The sequence below is a fragment of the Etheostoma spectabile genome, chromosome 24 (assembly GCF_008692095.1).
Source record: "Etheostoma spectabile isolate EspeVRDwgs_2016 chromosome 24, UIUC_Espe_1.0, whole genome shotgun sequence".
NCBI classification, from domain to species: Eukaryota; Metazoa; Chordata; class Actinopteri; order Perciformes; family Percidae; genus Etheostoma; species Etheostoma spectabile.
The window spans coordinates 6,489,355-6,508,091 of NC_045756.1; the positions used below are offsets into that span (position 1 = coordinate 6,489,355).

The following is an 18,737-nucleotide window of genomic DNA, read 5'->3' on the forward strand; positions in this document are numbered from 1 at the left end:
AAATGCCAGGACTATAACCCAGGTGGAAAAATGCTAAATCCCTTCATTTTGTGGTTTGGGCCTAAACATTCAAATGTTGACGCTAATAACTGTCAGAATTGGGCTTTAAAAACTCTTTAATGTGTGTAACTATAGAAAGTAAACTCCTCTTCAGGTTGTTAAAATACCTTCATACAGCATGACATGTACATGAGAGAGGACGTTTTTATTTCCAAATGTCCCCGTCTGACCACTTATCATGGAACACGCTATGTTTTTCTGTGACCTGGCGGGTCAAAGAATCAAGGGGCCCCTTCTCAAACCCCCAGGGGAGCAATGTGGCCCTTGGAGCCCCTTGACCGAAGTGCTTAACCTCAATTAAGTCTCCCGGCATCCAAGCGTATGAAACGGCTGTCTATGGAATGCAAAATCTCACCAGTGAGAGCTGCCAAGTCAGCAAAGAACACAATAAAAAATAACCAAACCAGTTTTATAATTAATGCGACGGCCTGTAATGATATAATTTCTTTGCAAGTTCCACACAACGTTGTTATGTGCACGGCAATGGCAATATGGGGGGTGCAAGTCATGTCCCAATGGCAGCTTCCGTCCAGCTTCCATCAGCTTGCCTTCAAAGTTAGATTCCCGCAGAGCTTGCTTCATATCTTTAACTTTCCATTCTGTTTTTGCAGTCAGTGGTGGCAGAAGGGGGTGGGGGGTGGGGGGGGGCTTATTATTTGATGTTTTGAGATAATCCCGCTCTACATTCCTCTGCGGGGCTACCTCAGCCCAGAGTGTGAAGGTCTGGGAGCCACAACAACATTAGATGGTTTAATCTCTGTACTGCTGACTTGCTAACTAGAGGCTTAACTTCCACACTGACTTCCGACCTCCTTTTTTACAAACTCATACACCTGATACATTGCCGTCATGTGCAATGTGTTAAATGTTAAAATATAATTTATCATTGTTACGGCAGTGTTAAATTTAGCGGTCACACTGGCACACATTGTTCAGCTGACACAAAATGACTGCTGTGACAAAATGTTGCTGAAGGGTTAATGCTTCATTTAAAGTGAATCAAAGTGTCCCATGATTCCTTAGCTCTTAGCTTCAAGCTCAATGAGCAAGAGGAATCCGGGTTTGTTTAGCTTGCCTCGATTTCCGTGAGAGCCCGGTTCATCACAGGCAAAGGCTGGATGGGCGAGGGAGAGGCAGGGTGGACTCACTTTGCTGTAAAATGATCCGGACAAACAGGGTCTTAATTAATCCATCTCATTAAGGCGCTACATTGAAGGCTTAGTGAGAATCCACATCCACATAAACAGAGGTAAGTTCAGCATAAGGACAGGCCTCGTAGTGAGTCTCAAATTCTCAAAATACAATTCTTATTGCATGATTTTTATCTAATGCGTCTAAAACGTTTGTAACTATAATGTGTGATGTATATATATATAACGTGTGTGATTTTTGCATTGTTGCCTAGAAACAAGTGGCGGATCATTTTAAAGTTGATGACGGATTAAATGGCAATCCAACTAATATCACTTCAAGCGGACACATCTACATATTCAGAATAACTGTCAAACTTATTTGGTACATACAATCAATACAAGCTCTAATTGTAGGTTTCCTACACAGTAATGTCTTCAACATTTGGTCTGAAGTACAGATGCCACATCGGTACTTTATGTATTGTGATTACAGGCAGTTGGTTTCTTGCTTATGATACTAATGAAACCACTAAAATCTGGATCCATAAGGGGGATGTAAAAGGATGAATTTAGCATGCAGACAGGAGCCAGATTGATCGACTGTTCTTATGAATCACGTTCATTGTGTATTTTGTTTTTTTTTGTTTTGTTTCAGAAGTTCTTAAGCAGGACAAGATGTTCTGCCCTGCAGGTTTTGCCCCTTTTATATCGTGGATGGGTTTGAGAATGACTCAGCCAAAATGTTAAAGGAATAGTTCAGCATTTGGGAAATGTGCTTATTCGCTTTCTTATCGTGGGTTAGATGAGCTAGCCTGGCTCTGTCCAAAGGGAAATTACCTTTACGTTTTAGTTTTTGTACTGCTGAAATAAATGCAGTATAACTTGTTAATTTGTGAGCTTTAGAGGTGTTGGTCTGATTTTTTTCTTCTCGCTTTGGATAGAACTGATTCCAGTCTTTCTGCTAAATTAAGCCTACTAAGCAAAACGCTGTTATCATTAGTCTTACGTGAGGTAACAGACACAGTACGTGTCCACAGAGGCGTTTTTGGACGCTAGGGATCGCCCTGTTTTCCAGCATCGGAGAATTGATGGGCTTGCCATTAGCAGTTATCAATTTCTCTTCAATGACCACTGTCAAGCAAAGACAACAGGCTAACCCCTCCTTCAACCGTGACGGCTGCACGTGATTGGACGCTTGAACTCAAGGGCTCTGTGCTCCGGATTTCAAAACGGACCAATACGGCGGCTTGTTTTTGAAACTTTTGCTTATTATACCAATATTTGTGGCAGAAACAAGCTATGCAGTTGATGTTTTCATTTGAGATTGACAAAGGCCAGTTTAAAAGGTGAAAGCTGGATGCCTCTGATTTGCATAAGGTAACCTCAAAGTAATGCAAATGAGAAGCGGGCAACTCAACAGCCCCGTCTCTTTCGAAAGTTACCGCAACTACCAGACTGCATTGCGCGGCTGCTTTCATTGACAATAAATGAGAAGTGTTGCATAGATGGTTCCTGTGGATATGTACTTTATATATGTGTGAAAATACGTAAGGGAATGTAAAATGGCCATCCATCCCAACTCAGATTGTTGACAGGTCTAAGCAGTGTAAGATGGCTGAGGTTGCACTTTGCATTCAAACACGCCATAGAAACATTCACAGAAACCTCTACTTGAAAGTATTCAACCACCAACCTTGCTAAGCAAACGTGTGTAATGTTTGATAATGTGACAGTAGTGATTTAGATGTTTTCGGGTGACCATTAGTGATGACCAGAAACGCATCAGGGAAAGAATTAAGACAAAAAAATAACAAACCAGCATGCTGAGATTTTGATAAATGACCTAACGTTTCCAGTAAAGTCCCGCAAATCTCTGAAAGCAGCACTGACACATCATGGGACTACCCACTGTGGTTACAAGAACCATGTAGGCAATTGCCCCTCAAAACATTCCCATAAAATCTCCAGGAAAGATTATCAGCACCAAATATCTGGCCTACCACAAGCCTCAGGGGAGCCCTGTACAGTGTGGACATAAGGCCAGAGGTTACATTTAAAAAAAAAACTCCTCTTTTACAAGGTATGTTTTTCACATAGGTTGAAGAGGAAGGGGGAGTTAAGCCACAGGAATGTTACCTAGTTAGGACATGGGAAGTAGAGTATGGGATGGAGTTAGAGGTCTGGTGTTGACCACATCCTCTTTCAGAGGGTTCAAACGAGGCAAGAAGACTACTTGGATTTGAAGGTTGAAGAAGCAGGTTAATTTGTCTGGTCTGACAGCATAAAAAAATACAATTATCCTCCAAATATTGAACTACATTCACCTTTTTGGTCTGATAGTTGCCAGACTATAATCAAATACATGGCCTCGGGTTGCCAAACATTTGTGCTGTTGAGGTGCTTTTGAGCAAGTCAGCTGCAGGGTAGCTGCACTGTAATGACCCTGGCCTCTAATCTCCCTCAAGGGGGTAAAAAAGGAAGTCTGTAAAGTAACACGTTATCATTATTTTGCTCAATTCAAGTCGTTAAACCCTTTGTTAAGCTGTCAAACTTCATCTGCGTCGCCATTTCATTAATTAGGTGGATTCTTCCTCTTATTGTCAACGAAAACATCACAAAACATTACCAGTCGTGCTGTCTTTACACACTTACTATATTTGTGCCACACATAGTTTTTGTTATGATTAAGCGTTTTATTCAAATAGCAATGATTGAAGCAGCATCTTTAGCACTACAAGGGAAGTCTGCCGTGGTCCTAGATCAGAGGTGTGTCTGTATAGCTCTGTCACCTTAGACCTGTGGCAGGTATCCAGTTTGGCTTACAATGAATTACCAGGCAGGTGTTGGGTATCCTTTCCGGGGACTCTACGTCAAGAGACATCCCTCTTGGACGACTCAGTGAACCAGAATTTCCTCTTCTCAGATGATCTCTTTAACCAATCCCCAACATGCCAACATCGGCGATGGGGGGGGGGGGTAACTGTAATTTGAGTACTCCAACACCCTTCCTTCAACATGTCGCAATTAAAAGGCATTTTCTTGCTTACCAACTCTGTGTTGTGCACAGTAACTGGTTATAGAATGCAGAGCAGATGTCATAATCAAAGCTGAATATTTGCAATAACGTGTTGCAATGTTGCTTCCTAATAAAAGTCCTGATAGACACAGGCTGGAAGAGTTTCACAATGCATACCACTGTATATCAGTGGCCGACTGCTCTCGCCCTGGATGCCAGACACCAATAAAAGCTGCAATAAAGCATGCACGAATTGTGCACGGCTATGCCTGGTCTGAGTTACGCGCCGTGGCACCACATCTACAGGGGCCACAGGACAGAACAATGGTGACTGTATTGAAGGGCCCTTAATGCTGGGATTTTATTTGTCCCCTGGGCAGTCTGCATTTGGAGAGAGGACGCGAAAACCGTGTGTGACTGGAATGCAAAAGTGTAGTGGAGGAATTTGTGCATTGTATATCATTGCAAAACTTTATACCTCAAGGATTAAAAGTCAGGAAGTTTAGTAGATTGTTTGGTAGGGGGGAGGAGGGGGGGGGGGTTCTCCACTAATGAGGTCGGCAAAAGTAAATTGTAATAAATTCAAAAAGGGACATATTTTATTTCATTTGTATTATTGTATATAATGATATAAACTATAGTCACTTTCAGAACTCAGTAAATCTAAGCTTGACTGATGTCAGTGTTACGAGGTATCATTGTGGATTTTTGTGTGATTCTTGCTTTTCCCAGTAATTTTAATACAGGTTAATATATTTTAGAATAAGGAAATCTAAATGTTGACATTGTTGCATTGTGTTTAAATTGTACGCAGCAATGATTCAAGAGAGTTTAAATAACAATTTAACATATTCCCAAGTCATAGGTGTGGAAATAATAGTGAAAGTAATCAAGTTTTGCCATGTAGGGGGCTTTATCCAGTGGGACAACATGACTGTGTTTTGGGGAAGCATAATGAAGTTGGCTATCATTCTGAAAGTTATAACTTCTCCATGGAGACTTGGATATGCACCCAGAGTTCTGCCATAACACTATTATTTGCACCGATGTTTTGTTAGGTGGAAGTAGCTCAGTCCGAAGGGAGTTGGGTTGGTAACGGAGGGTTGCAGGTTCAAGTCCACATTTGGACCACAATATGGTGGTGGACTGGTAGCGTTTGAGGTGCCAGTTCACCTCCTGGGCACTGCCAAGGTGCTCTTGAGCAAGGCACCAAACCCCCAACTACTTAGGGTGCCTTTCCATGGGCAGCCCCCTCACTCTGACATCTCTCCATTTAGTGCATGTATAGGTACTGAGCATGTGTATGTGTAATTCAGGCCTGAGTGTAAAATAGTAATTTCCTCTTGTGGGACTAAGAAAGGATAAATAATAAGGGATACTTTATGTACATGTACGTATATATGTGTGGTTGTTGGTGTGTTGAGAGATTGTTTTAAGGCCTTTATGTAATCAGTGGCTTTGCTAATGGTGGTTGAATGCTATCTGCCTGTGAGTCAGAATATGAAATATGAAAAAATCTATTTTCAAAAACAATTATCTTTGTTTGTCTAAAGACAAATCATTCCTTGGAGAAATGTAATTGGCAGTAATACGCCCTGCCTCAGTTGTTGTCAAGAGAAACAGCACCCAGATACACTGTTCATGCTGTATCAAATCAAGTCTTTTTCCAGTAAAACCAACTTTTCCTCGAAATTTGAAGGCACTTATTGGTAATATGTCATCTACATAAAGGCTGATTGAAAGATTGCAATAGTGGCCAGTTGTTGAGTCCCCCTGCTGTATTGTACAACATTAAGATCAGAGACAGTATGCATACATGTAGTGTAGAATATAGGGAATCCTGTAATCAAAGTAATCATTGTTAGATATGTTTGGGCTTTTAAAAAGTGTAACACTGATGATTCTATTAGCTGAAACACACGTATGCATGTGTTCATATCTCCACAAGTCAGAGCATAATGATCAGGCTTGCATGTGGTCTATACACCTAATAGTCTGGCTCAGCGGATGGACATTGCCGGGATGTAGCATTGCCAGACGTCCCTCCCCTCTTCCTATCACTGCTATCAGGGCTTAGTGCTACTCAGGGCAGTTTTGATTGGTTTAAAGAAATACAAACAAGTCAAAGCGTTTTTTTCTCCTATCCCAGAATAGATAGGTGGTGTAGCCAGACCGTGCTCCATTGCTGACACTGTGGAATTAGGTCTGGCAATGTAAGACTACACTAATACAACCTAATGTGTCAATGAAGGGGAATGTAATCATCTGAATGAAGTCCTTGGAGCAGAGTGCTAGCTGGAGCCTTTTTTTTACTGTGACTATAAATGCTCAGCTGAATGAGCACAGGCAGTGACACAGCCCATTAAATGTGCTGAGAGCTGCTTGAGGTGGCCTGAATGGTTATGATGCCGAGACCACGAGCAGGTCAGAGTCCATAACATGAACCTGAAGGCTGGTGTTTTCAAGTTCAAATAAGCAATGGCCCATATGGATGAAGAGAAACCTGGTTATTTTATTTGAGTGGGTTAAACATAGCACAATTATTCACAACAATATGAATACATATACACACGCATCAGGAAAAAGCCCTATATCCAAAGACAAATAAAATTCTAATGTATCAGTCCATATGAAAAATATATTATGGGGGTGTGGTAGGGAAGGTGTGTCCTTTGCATGGTGACATCATTATGTGTGGTGAGCAGCAGCAGGATAACAATTTTTTAAATAAACGAATTACAGTCTTTTACTTAATGTTTCCAGCCAGTACATTGTTATATACATGTTGAAATACTGATGTTGATTTTTTTTATTTAATCATTATATATACACGTGGCTATATAATTCGTAGCCATGCAGAATATCTCATTAATAATGTCCTTCTGTAATATATTATATATATTCTGTAAATATTAGAGCCTCCACGCGTCAGGCTAGAATCATAGACTGAATCATAGTCCCTCTAAAAATTTGGATTTACGCACTGCGGCTGCAGCAGCCCTTCACAGCGTCCGCCTGTCCGGAACAAACCACTTTTCCACCCGGACGGGGGTGGTCATGGTGTAGAGAACTACAGGAAACGCAGAGGTAGGAGACGTAATGTCAATTTCTCTACAATGTCTCCATCATACAACACACAAAACGAATATTAACGTAGCCTACTGTTTCGCTGTTTTTATTTTAGACATCAATTATAGAGAATCGTTAGACTTCACCACGCCTCTCCTGTTCACACCGAGATGTAACGGTCTCGTGAAAGTGTTACATGTGTTAACCTACAATGTAGAGAGGGGTGACCTGTAAATTAGCCCATGTGTCGAAACAATTTACCCCGCTATGCTATTGTATTGGTCATTGTCGGGTCAAGTGACTTATAAAAGGCGGCTTGTAGTCGCTGTATTAGCATAATGTGTTCGCAGCTACACACGCAGGGTACACAAACGTGGAGAAGAGGAGCTAGCGGTACGTGAGTTTGTGTTTCTTAGGATGGCGAAGGCATGTCCCGCCCTACTCTGTAAATACTGTAGCCTACAGGCATTTAAATCTAATATAACCAATCCCAACAACGAGGGAAACGACGGCTAGCCAATCAGAGGCAGAGTAGACCGGGTCTTGCCTTCGCCGCCCTATAGGAGGAAACACAAATTTGCGAGAGGGGCTAAAGTTACGAAAGGTTCTAAACAACACAAATAATTAGTTCAAGATGCAACTACCCTTGCTTCCCTAATGGACATATATGAAATTGAAAGAATGATCATAACGTATATTTACAAAGCACATCAAAATAAGCCTACTCCATAAAACAACTCCTAATAATTCGAGATGAAATGAAATTCATTATCAACCGACTAATGAATTGGACTACAAAATAAGGTTCCTGTAAAATATTTCTCAAATATGGAGAAATTGTTTTGACAGGAGACAGACATACTCTAAATCCTACAATGACTTATACTTAAAACATGACTTCAATTGGATATTGTAAACATATTTATATATATTTTTAGGTCATTTGTGGTACTTGAGGTAGGATGGATAGATAGATAAATAGATAGATAGATAGGCTCAGTTCTATTTGTAAGCTATTCTAATGAGCCAGCATGTTTTTTGCCAGGGCCTCCTCTAAGTGAAATGCAGCTGTCATTGTTATTAAATCCACCTGTGTTTGAGATTTGTATTTTTACAGTATACAATAGTGTTGTGAGAGAAATTATAGTCCCCCTGCCAGATGCGCGTGCAGAAATCATCTGGTCCTTGAGTGTGCTGTGGAGTACAGATAAAGGACACACACCCACATTAGTCTGTCCTTGAGACACAAATTGCAGATAAGTGAGGCCGCCAAAGAAACAGTCAGAAAATACACCCAAATTCTAGCTGTATAATCCCGTCTGCAACAATGTGAGTGAACCCTGCTCTGTGCTCTATTTTGAATAACTTTACAAGTTTTGCTAGAGAGATTACATTTGTTTACAGGTATTTTCCATTGACATTTGTCCTCCTCTTTTCCAACTTTGTTACTAAGGACTTGTGTTTTTTTTAAGGGGTGTGTTTGTGTCTCTGCCAGAACCAGTGATGGCCGACCAGCGGCATCAGCAAGGAAACCCGCTGCGGAATAAGCGCTACCAAGGCTGCCTCCCCAATGGGAAAGAATCAACCAAAGACGGCCTGCATGCCAGGGGACAGTGGGCTAACAAGGCTGAGTTCCTCCTGGCCGTGGCGGGGCAGATCATCGGCCTGGGCAACGTCTGGAGGTTTCCTTACCTCTGCTACAAGAACGGAGGAGGTAAAGCATGTGGGATATGGGGAGAAGAGAGGACGTTTCAGCTTAAAAGTTGTCACTGTCTTTTTCTCTCTCTCTTTCCACGTCCCTTGGCTATCTGTCTGTCATTTGGTCTTGTCTTTTCCTCTTTTTTTCTTCTCTATTTTTCCACGATCTAAAACCAGGGATGCCATTTGAAAGGTGTTTGTTAGAGCTGCGGATATGTGTATCAGCCACATCAACACAAACTGAAAAGTTGTGTGTGTGTGTGTGTGTGTGTGTGTGTGTGTGTGTGTGTGTGTGTTCCAGGTGTGTTCTTCGTACCCTACCTGTTGTTCCTGGTGCTGTGCGGCATCCCCCTGTTCCTCTTGGAGACCTCACTGGGACAGTACACCAGCATGGGAGGGGTCAGCGCCTGGAGGACTATCTGCCCATTATTTGGAGGTACGCTTATCTAATTATGTCGTCAGTAGACTATTTGAAGCTGAAGCAAGTAATCAATTAATTTTCTTCCCTAAAGTGGAAAAAGTGGAAATAGTGCCATTATAATGTATAGGAGTTGATTATTGGCTGCTAGTACATCCCACAGCAGGGATTGGATACACTAAGGTCAGCGCGGCATGGATTGGGGAGTGATGGCAATTACTTCCACCTTGGGGAAACGTATACTCTGAGCCTCCAAATCTGATGCAGGGGTTGACGTATCTTGCATACCTTCAACCCATGAGATGGCTCCCATGACCCACAAGATAATTATCAAGTATGGTTTCATATGATGCAGGTTAGCTGCCCACTCTGAATCTAACTGGCGGGATGCAACCTGGCCAATATCTCTTTATCACTTACTCATTCTCACTGTCTTATCACTTTCTCTTTCTTATACTCTCTCTACTTCCCCTTGTATTTTCCCCCCAATCTTTCTCCGTAAGGGTGCAAGCACTCAAAGAATTCCTATGTCTACATCAATGCAAAACCCATGTTAACAATCTGCCCACTATATGGCATGCCCTGCCAGCTGCAAGCGTGCACAGTTCATATTCAATCTCAGCTTGTGTATCAAAACAATTCAAGAGTGCAGAAGGCAAGGCGCTCCCTGCCTGCCAATTTGCCAATAAAAACACACTTGAGATTGCTTGTCTTGTTTTCATGGTATCCTGCTATCCAAACAAAGTTAAGCATTAACTTTACATGCGTTTACACCAGTGAAACAGAACCTTCCACGTGGTGCTTTTTAAGAGAAAGTTAACACTGTGTGGAGTTATTTAAATTGTGATCCTGTATAAATCAGGAATGGCAGCATGTTTAGACAATTAAACATCTAGGTGGTAGGAATGCATTGAAGTATCAAGGTAAAGCTTATGATCTTTAAGTAGACCTGCACACTGTTTACAGTTTAACTCTGCATATCAAGCTGGACCGCCCATGCAGTAAAGGCATTATAGAGGACTTTTCTGGCTGTATTTAGGTGCAGAATGACAGAATGACTAATTGGTGGGTCCATATCCATGGAGAACATTCTGTTTAATTTCGGTTTATGCAAATTTCAAGCACAAAACTGAACAAATGAAGTTCAGAATACAACACAAAGTCCATTTGGCGTGCAGGTGCAGCTACGGCCAGTAGCATGCCAGCTGGACCACCACATTGAAAACAGATTATGTGTGTGCTCCATTTTTTTTTACCCTGTTCAGTGACAAATATGTGCTGCTCTGCTCCTTGGTCCATATGGCCTGCAGATGCACACACACACACACACACACACACACACACACACACACACACACACACACACACACACACACACACACACACACACACTCACACATTTGTACATACCAGTATTTTGTTGACAGTTGGTCGTGTGAAGGCCATGTGTTTAGCACAGGGACAATATGCAGTACTTCCTCAGCCACATTTGTTTGTATACCCACAAACAAAGAAATGCTTCTGTAAGTATTTCGTCACTTTTAATATGCCATCATTAGATAAAGGCATGAATTTCATTCGAGGACACCACAAACAGCCATTTGTCTAGGCAAACAGCCCACTCTTTCCAACCCACCCAAGGCCTCATAAGACCGTCATTCATCCTTAATGAAGATATACTAGATGTGGGCTGCGAGTCGAGTGTCTCAATAAATGGATGCTCTCATATGAAACTCAAGTGACTTGGAACTGATAAAAGAATGTGTGCGCTTGAATGCTTTGAAGCTCCTTTATTTGTGTAACTGCAACTCTGTACGTGTATCCGTCTGTAAGCCTGCTGTACTACAGCTAATGATGGTTCTGCTCGTGTAAACCATGGCACTCATATATCTGTCCCTGCAGGTCTCGGCTACGCCAGTCAGGTGATGATACTGCATGGCTGCGTGTACTACATCGTCATCCTGGCCTGGGCTCTCTTCTACCTGACCTACAGCTTCGAGGCAGAGCTGCCCTGGTCACACTGTAACAACACATGGAACACTGGTCAGTAGAGACAGGAAGTTAGAAGCTTCTGTCATTGCACTTTGAGGCCGCTGTGTAAAACCCCCCATGTGTTCTCCTGCAGAGGCGTGTGTCCTGTTTGACCGCCACAACCAGACAGCCAATGTGAGCAGCCTGCCTGAGAACGCCACCTCCCCTGTCATAGAGTTTTGGGAGTGAGTTCCTTAGTTTGTCACAGTTTTTTGTGGTCTTGTTCATGCATTAACTGTGTGCGCGTGTGCGTGTGTGTTCTAGGCGGGAAGTGCTTCGTCTCTCCAGCAGTTTAGACGAGCTGGGTCCAATCAGTTGGAAGCTCGCTCTGTGTCTCGCCATCATCTGGTTCGTGTGTTACTTCTGTGTCTGGAAGGGAGTCAAGTCCACCGGAAAGGTGAGCGGAAACCACACCACCATCATCACGCCCGGTTGCCGTACACCTTTTCAACTCATATATCAGTTAAAGCTGAACATACAGACGTTATATACATATAATTACATATAAATACATGTCATCTAAAATATGTGTATCATCATCAGTTGAAAGTTGACCGACATGATGCACATATTTTTAGATTCAATGTGACTTACAGTTTCTGAAGATATACAGTAATTATTTGTGTATAAAGCTTAATAAAGCCAGAGCTTGAATGAGGTTCATCACATTTTAATTGGTAGTTGTCCATGCTTGACTACATTATAAAAAGGAATGGCAAATAGCTAATTTGGCATATTATACAGTAAACAGTGCGTATTTACCCTGATGTAATGGGGCCCAGTTCTCCTAAGTTTGTCTAAGGGGGGCCCACAGTGTCAGACTTTGAAACCCCCTGCTCTCGATCAATCCTCTTTTTATTTGAGTCCTCTGAGCGCAGAGAACACAAGGCCAGAAAAACAGCAGAGTCCATGAAGCTCTATCATCTTGCTCTAGGTACAGAGCTGTGTGAAAACCAAAACATAAATGCTGTCCTGATGGTTGGCAGATGAAATAAGGGCCCGGCAGCAGTTTTGTAGGATTTATTTGTTGTGTCGCTGCCACCATCTGTCAACAGGTTTTAAGACTCCAACTTTCCACGGTTCCTTTTTAGTATTTCACCTCTGTTTGAGGACATCGCAGACGTGTCCCTGCTGTTTTCTCTGTCTCTATGCCGTCCTGACCACATCCCTGCATGCTGTGTACATTCTAGGTGGTGTACCTGACAGCCACCTTCCCATATGTCATGCTGTTTGTGCTGCTGGTGCGCGGGGCCACCCTGCCCGGAGCGACCCAGGGCATCATCTACTACCTCAAGCCTAACCACACCCGCCTGGCAGACCCCCAGGTACAAAAAACACACACACATTGTCTCATTTTAGACAATATAGAAAGTGAGTTAGATGCATTTGTGTATTACATTTTGTCATTTGTCTGAATGAAAATCGACTATTGCATATCTTACAGCTTAGATATTATATAGCTTAGAATTAATAGGGTCTAACTACCACTGTCGCTATACAGACTGCAGGGACGTTGGAGGGTTGATTTAGCTATTCTGGCTTTAATAAAACCTCAGTGTTAATGCACAAGTTCCCTCTCTTTCTATAGGTATGGATGGATGCAGGTACCCAGGTGTTTTTCTCATATGGAATCTGTTTGGGAAGTCTCACGGCCCTCGGCAGTTACAACAAATACAACAACGACTGCTACAAGTGAGAGCCTTTGTCACACACATACACACACAACAGCAAGTGTAGCCACACAGCGTCTCCTTCCCCTTCCACACAAACCATATTCACTGAAACGTACGAGGTAAGCTCCCACCGGTCAGAGGGCTTCCAGAAGGAATGGCTGGAATGGACAGAAAAAACAGAATGATACAGCCACACCTTAAAGAAAAGCCCTCGCTGCCATGTTTCCCACACTCTAGGACTCCACACACACAAATACACACACAATATTCTTGTGAGGACCTTCACTGACTCACTCAACCCAATATCTAACCCTGAAATCAAATTTAATTCTGAAGTTATTAATAACCCAAAATTAACCCTTACACCGAAACGTCAATGATTTTAATATTAAAGTGGCTTTATGTAACGTTTCAGTTTGAGTTGTGTTCTGAAATAGGGTTTTCATCATCGGATGAAAAATCACAGTTTCAGAAACATTTATAGTTACATAGAGTAACTTTAACCCTAAATCAAAATCCCGGTCACCAATCTGACTAAATAAAATTGCAAAAATCAGTGTAACAGACACATTTTGGAGATTACATTATATCATATCATTGGTGTAAAAATACAAATACACAGACATCCCCAGCTCTAACAAACACAGAAAGCATAAAGCACTTAAGTCTTAGCTTGTATTTACAGAAACAGGCCAGAGCTCCAAAATACAAGGCCAAAGACCCGGATTAAGATCTCTGTGGATTCACCTGTCCATGTATTTCTCCAAGTTGCGTCTTGCTGTAATACCAAATCAATTGTGTTTTGTTTGTGTGGCCCTCCAGGGACTCCTTCCTTCTGTGCCTCCTGAACAGCGCCACCAGTTTCGTGGCGGGTTTCGCCATCTTCTCGGTGCTGGGCTTCATGGCTGAGGAGCAGGGCGTGGACATAGCCACCGTGGCCCAGTCAGGTGAAACAGAAGCGGGGAGATCTGGTTTAGGGAAACGGCTCAAGGGAAAACAGAAATGAGTTAATTGCACTGTGTCATAAGTCATAACTACGTTCTAAAGGGTTCTTATCAGCAACAAATCCCATTAAAAGACCAACAGGTACTACCAACAGGTATCCTCAGGTAGCCAAAGCCTGAAATGGTTTATTCCTCTGTGCCATAGAGCTCCATTGTTGTCCAAAAACTGTTAATCTGTATTAATCCACAGCTGAAAATAGTCTCTAACAAATGTGCTATTTACTCCTATTTGAGGAATGTGTGCTGAAAACATTACAGTGCCCAGCTGCTTTGGGAAAAGTAAAATTAAATACAGTCCCTGACAAAAGTCTTGTCGCTTGTGCAAAAATTGACCTGAAGTGCCGCTGAAATATATTTCTAATCAAGATTTATTTACAAGAAATGGCTCATTTTAATCCCAACAGCTTTTGTAATAATGTTTCAGTGCGAAAAGAAACTGTCAAAAAGTATTCTAATATTCACAGCTTGGTAAAGCCCATTGAGTCAATTTTTGCAAAGACATAAGTGTTGTCGCCTTGTCATATGAGCTTCACCTGTGACTAATATGGATCAATAAGGTCTCAGGTGTGTATAAAACAACCCCAGTACACTAGACCTTCACATCAACTGCAACTAGACCTCTGCAAACAGGCCTAAGATTCACCCTGAGACTAAAGTGTTGATATCAAGGCTGAAGACCAGATCCACTGCTGATGTGGCAGACACCTTCAATGTGTCTCAGCGTCAAGTACAGAGGATTAAAAAACATTTGAAGACACTGGAGATGTTTTGACAAGCCCAGGTCAGGCAGACCCCGCAAGACAACTGCTCGAGAGGACCGTTTGTTGGCTCGAAAATCCAAGGCCAGCCCATTTTCCACTGCAGCAGAGCTCCACCAGACCTGGTCCCCTGAAGTCCTTGTGTCAACCAGAACAGTTTGTCGGATTCTGTCTTGAAATGGCCTCCATGGTCGAATCAGTGCCCAGAAGCCAGCACTAAACAAAAGACAATTGAAAAACCGTGTGGCATTTGCCAAGGCCCACAGCTTGCTAAAAGCATGGACGCTGGAGAAATGGAAGAAAGTGGATTTTTCAGATGAATCTTCTGTTGAATTACACCACAGTTGCCGCAAATATTGCAGAAGACCTACTGGAGCCCGCATGGATCCAAGATTCACCCAGAAAACAGTGAAGTTTGGTGGCGGAAAAATCCTGGTCTGGGGTTACATCCAGTATGGGGGTGTGCGAGAGATCTGCAGGGTGGAAGGCGACATCAATAGTCTCAAATACCAAGAAATCTTAGCTACCTCTTATATTCCCAACCATGAAAGAGGCCAAATTCTCAGCAGGATGGTGCTCCATCGCATACTTCCATCTCCACTTCAAAGTTCCTCAAGGCGAAGAAGATCAAGATGCTCCAGGATTGGCCGGCCCAGTCACCAGACATGAACATCATTGAGCATATGTGGGGTAGGATGAAAGAGGAAGCATGGACGACCAAACCAAAGAATACTGATGAACTCTGGGAGGTCATGCAAGACTGCTTTCCTAGCTATTCCTGATGACTTCATCAACACATTGGTATGAATCCTTGCCAAACCGCATGGATGCAATCCTTCAAGCTCATGGAAGTCATACAAGATATTACATTTGAATCTCACAGCACCGCTATTTAATTTGCTGACATATTTTAGTATTTGTAGTAAATTTGTTCAATTTCTGTATAGGCGACACAACTTTTGTCTTGCCAAAATTTGACCTTTCTGTCTTGTTTAAATAATAAATATTTTTTTAGTGAAACTAATTTATTTCAGGGCATTGAACATCATTTGGGAGGGTTTTAGCTTTTCATATGAGCTATTTCTTACACCAATTGATTAATTAAAAGTCAGGTTAATAGCAGGTGTTTCTACAAAATAGATAAGCGACAAGACTTTTGTCAGGGACTGTATATTGTGGCCATTTTTTAACCCTCATGTTGTCTTCGGGTCAAATTGACCCGTTTTTAATCAATGTTCTTTTAAACTACCCAATTGTAATTACCCAAAATAACATGATTGATTCACCGCTCTTTGGCAAGTACAAATCTCTACTTTCTTTAACTTTGGGGTGTCTTATTCAATTTTATAGCATTTGAAAAAAAACACTTAAAGTGGTTTTGAAATAGTATTGAGTAAAAGTTGACATATTCCAGTCTGGGATTATCCATCAACATCCATTCCTTTCATTTTAGTCTAAATAATTCCTAATTTCAGCTTTTCTAACTCAAACATTGGGTCTAATTTCCTATAAATGAGGTTTATTGACCATAAATTCCAAAAACAACTGTAAAACTAAAGTTAATAAGTTATAATAATAAATTGAATTTGTAATGCACTTTATATTTGCAAAAATCTCAAAGTGCTACATGGTAAAAAAAGTAAGTGATAAAATAAAACACATAGTTAGTAAGTTAGTGCTACGTAGTGTTGAAAAAAAGTGACAAAAACATAAGAAAAAGTGTTGATTTCCAATTTTGACGGGAAGACAACACAAGGGTTAAAGATTTATATCTTTAGTTTAGAAAAGGAACACGGGCCTTATAGTACTATTTATTACTATTTAAAACACATCACATTTTTTTTTGCTTTCTTTTCTTCCTCTTATATAATAAGATGAATCACCTCACATACCTAACACCCAGTGTTTTAATACCATGTATTTTCTTTGTTCATCCTCTCAGGACCTGGCCTTGCCTTCATTGCCTACCCGAGAGCTGTCGCCATGATGCCTGTACCCCAACTGTGGGCCATCTGCTTCTTCCTCATGATCATCATGCTGGGGCTGGACACTCAGGTAGAGACACACACACACACACACACACACACACACCCACACCAATGTTGATCAACACTTGCGATGGCATTGATGGATTATGTCAACTGCTAAACTAACATCACACACGCTGACACCTGAACCCTCTGCCCCCCCAGTTTGTGAGCCTGGAGGCCCTGATGACGTCCGTGACTGACCTGTACCCCCATCTGATCCGCCGGGGCCACCGCAGGGAGCTGCTGCTGCTCTTCGTCTGCATCGTCTGCTTCCTGCTCGGACTGGTCATGGTCACGCCGGTAAGTCCCGCGCAGCAGAGCTGGACGGAGGTGAGGTGTACGTGATCCTTTATGATCCCCGATTGGTTTTAATGATATAGAATAACGGAGTTTCCTCCACGATGCAGGGGGGGCTGTATGTGTTCCAGATCTACGACCATTTCTCCTGCAGTGGAGCCAGCCTGCTGCTTCTCTCCATCTTCCAGTCTCTGGCCATCGGCTGGGTCTACGGTACTCAACTCCTCTTTTCTTTCTTTCATTCTTCTCCTGTACTCCCCTTTCATTTCCCTTCTTCCTCTCCTCCCCACCTTCTCTTTTCATTTCCTTTCTTTCCCACCATTGCTTTTCCTCCTCTCCTCTCATTATTTCCTTTCATCCTCTTAGTTTTCATCTTTCCTCTCCTTTCCTCTTTCCTCTCATTTCGTTCCCTTTCCTTTTTTTCCATTTCCTTGCGCCCTCTCCCATACTTTCCTTTTTTTCAATCTCCCCTCCACCTTTTCCTCTCCTCCACAGCCTCACAGGTTCTCTTTTGTCTTTGCTGTCTTTTCTTTAATCAAAGACATATTTTATACGTCAGAAATATCCGACCATTGCATTCCACTTCTGATTTTAATGAAATTATGTCGGAGCTCATTAGGCTGACAGCAGGCTAAATAAATCTTAGGTTGATTCCTGTCAGTACACACGGAAAATAGAAAGAAAGAGCAGTGCCAAGAATTAAACACTTTATCACTCCACTAATGAAAGTAGTCAAAAAAAATCGGATTAACACACAAAGTCCACGTTTTCCCCTCCTTGTGCATTCCAGTCGGAGTCAGCAGACAGTATATTAACATGGCTGCAGCTACCCACTGTTGTAAGGAGACTGGCTCCTAGCCAGGCCCCTGTCTGTCTCCTCCGGGCCCTAAATCAGCCTCCGGGCCCCGTCGCCTCTCAGTCTCAGTCTGGCGGCCCCAGGGAGCCCCTGTCCCAGCCAAACCTGGGGGCTCTAGATCATTTACAAAAACATTGTTTGTTTAAGAGTGAGATAGGTGGAATGTGCCCCTGTACATACATCAGGACAATACAGTAAGAGCCAGAGCCTGGTGCATGTTAAAGAAGAGAGCAGTGCCATCGCAGGTGATAACAAAAAGGTAAGTAGATGAGCTGTGTGTGTGTGTGTGTGTGTGTGTGTGTGTGTTGTGTGTGTGTGTGTGTGTGTGTGTGTGTGGTGTGTGTGTGTGTGTGTGTGTGTGTGTGTGTGTGTGTGTGTGTGTGTGTGTGTGTGTGGTGTGTGTGTGGGAATTGTAATCACCCGAGGAAGCCTGTTTAATGGCTCTCCAGCAGGATGTGAGTGACTGGGGAACAGCAGTCAGGACCCCAGTGCCCCCTTTTATGGCTGGGACTGTACCTTTTTTTTTAAGGATTCTAACTTACACTAACACTCTTCTCTTGCTGGCTGTGACTCGCTCCATGGGTTGGGTTATTTTAGAAAAGGGACAGCTACTTTTACCGTCCTTTTCACATCGTCAGATTAACGTAAAGCTGCTGCTGCTACTTCAATTAGTCACTGCTATATGTAGAAGGAG

General features: G+C 42.4%; 1 protein-coding gene across 6 annotated transcripts; it reads left to right on the top strand.

The window, feature by feature from the left end:
• Positions 1-1,094: 1,094 nt before the first annotated feature.
• LOC116674165 (sodium- and chloride-dependent GABA transporter 2) lies at positions 1,095-18,346 on the top strand. 6 transcript variants are annotated; one of them, XM_032506694.1, is made up of 12 exons: positions 1,095-1,309; positions 8,774-8,992; positions 9,278-9,412; positions 11,297-11,437; positions 11,520-11,610; positions 11,690-11,822; positions 12,616-12,750; positions 13,014-13,117; positions 13,921-14,045; positions 16,803-16,915; positions 17,053-17,190; positions 17,298-18,345. In XM_032506694.1, exons 2-12 carry the CDS (start codon positions 8,782-8,784, stop codon positions 17,820-17,822), a joined length of 1,851 nt encoding a protein of 616 aa, XP_032362585.1. In that variant the 5' UTR covers positions 1,095-1,309; positions 8,774-8,781; the 3' UTR covers positions 17,823-18,345. The 6 variants fall into 6 exon arrangements, 5 of the variants coding, with proteins under 5 accessions (XP_032362585.1, XP_032362584.1, XP_032362587.1 ...); XM_032506693.1 differs by lacking the exon at positions 1,095-1,309 and adding an exon at positions 7,202-7,310; XM_032506696.1 differs by lacking the exon at positions 1,095-1,309 and adding an exon at positions 7,207-7,296.
• Positions 18,347-18,737: the final 391 nt, after the last annotated feature.

Bases quoted from the DNA above. Each gene is read 5' to 3' on its own strand.
- LOC116674165 (XM_032506691.1), top strand. The intron at 11,438-11,519 runs GTCAGTAGAGAC...GTTCTCCTGCAG, and splicing joins TAACAACACATGGAACACTG to AGGCGTGTGTCCTGTTTGAC. The intron at 11,823-12,615 runs GTGAGCGGAAAC...TGTACATTCTAG, and splicing joins GAGTCAAGTCCACCGGAAAG to GTGGTGTACCTGACAGCCAC.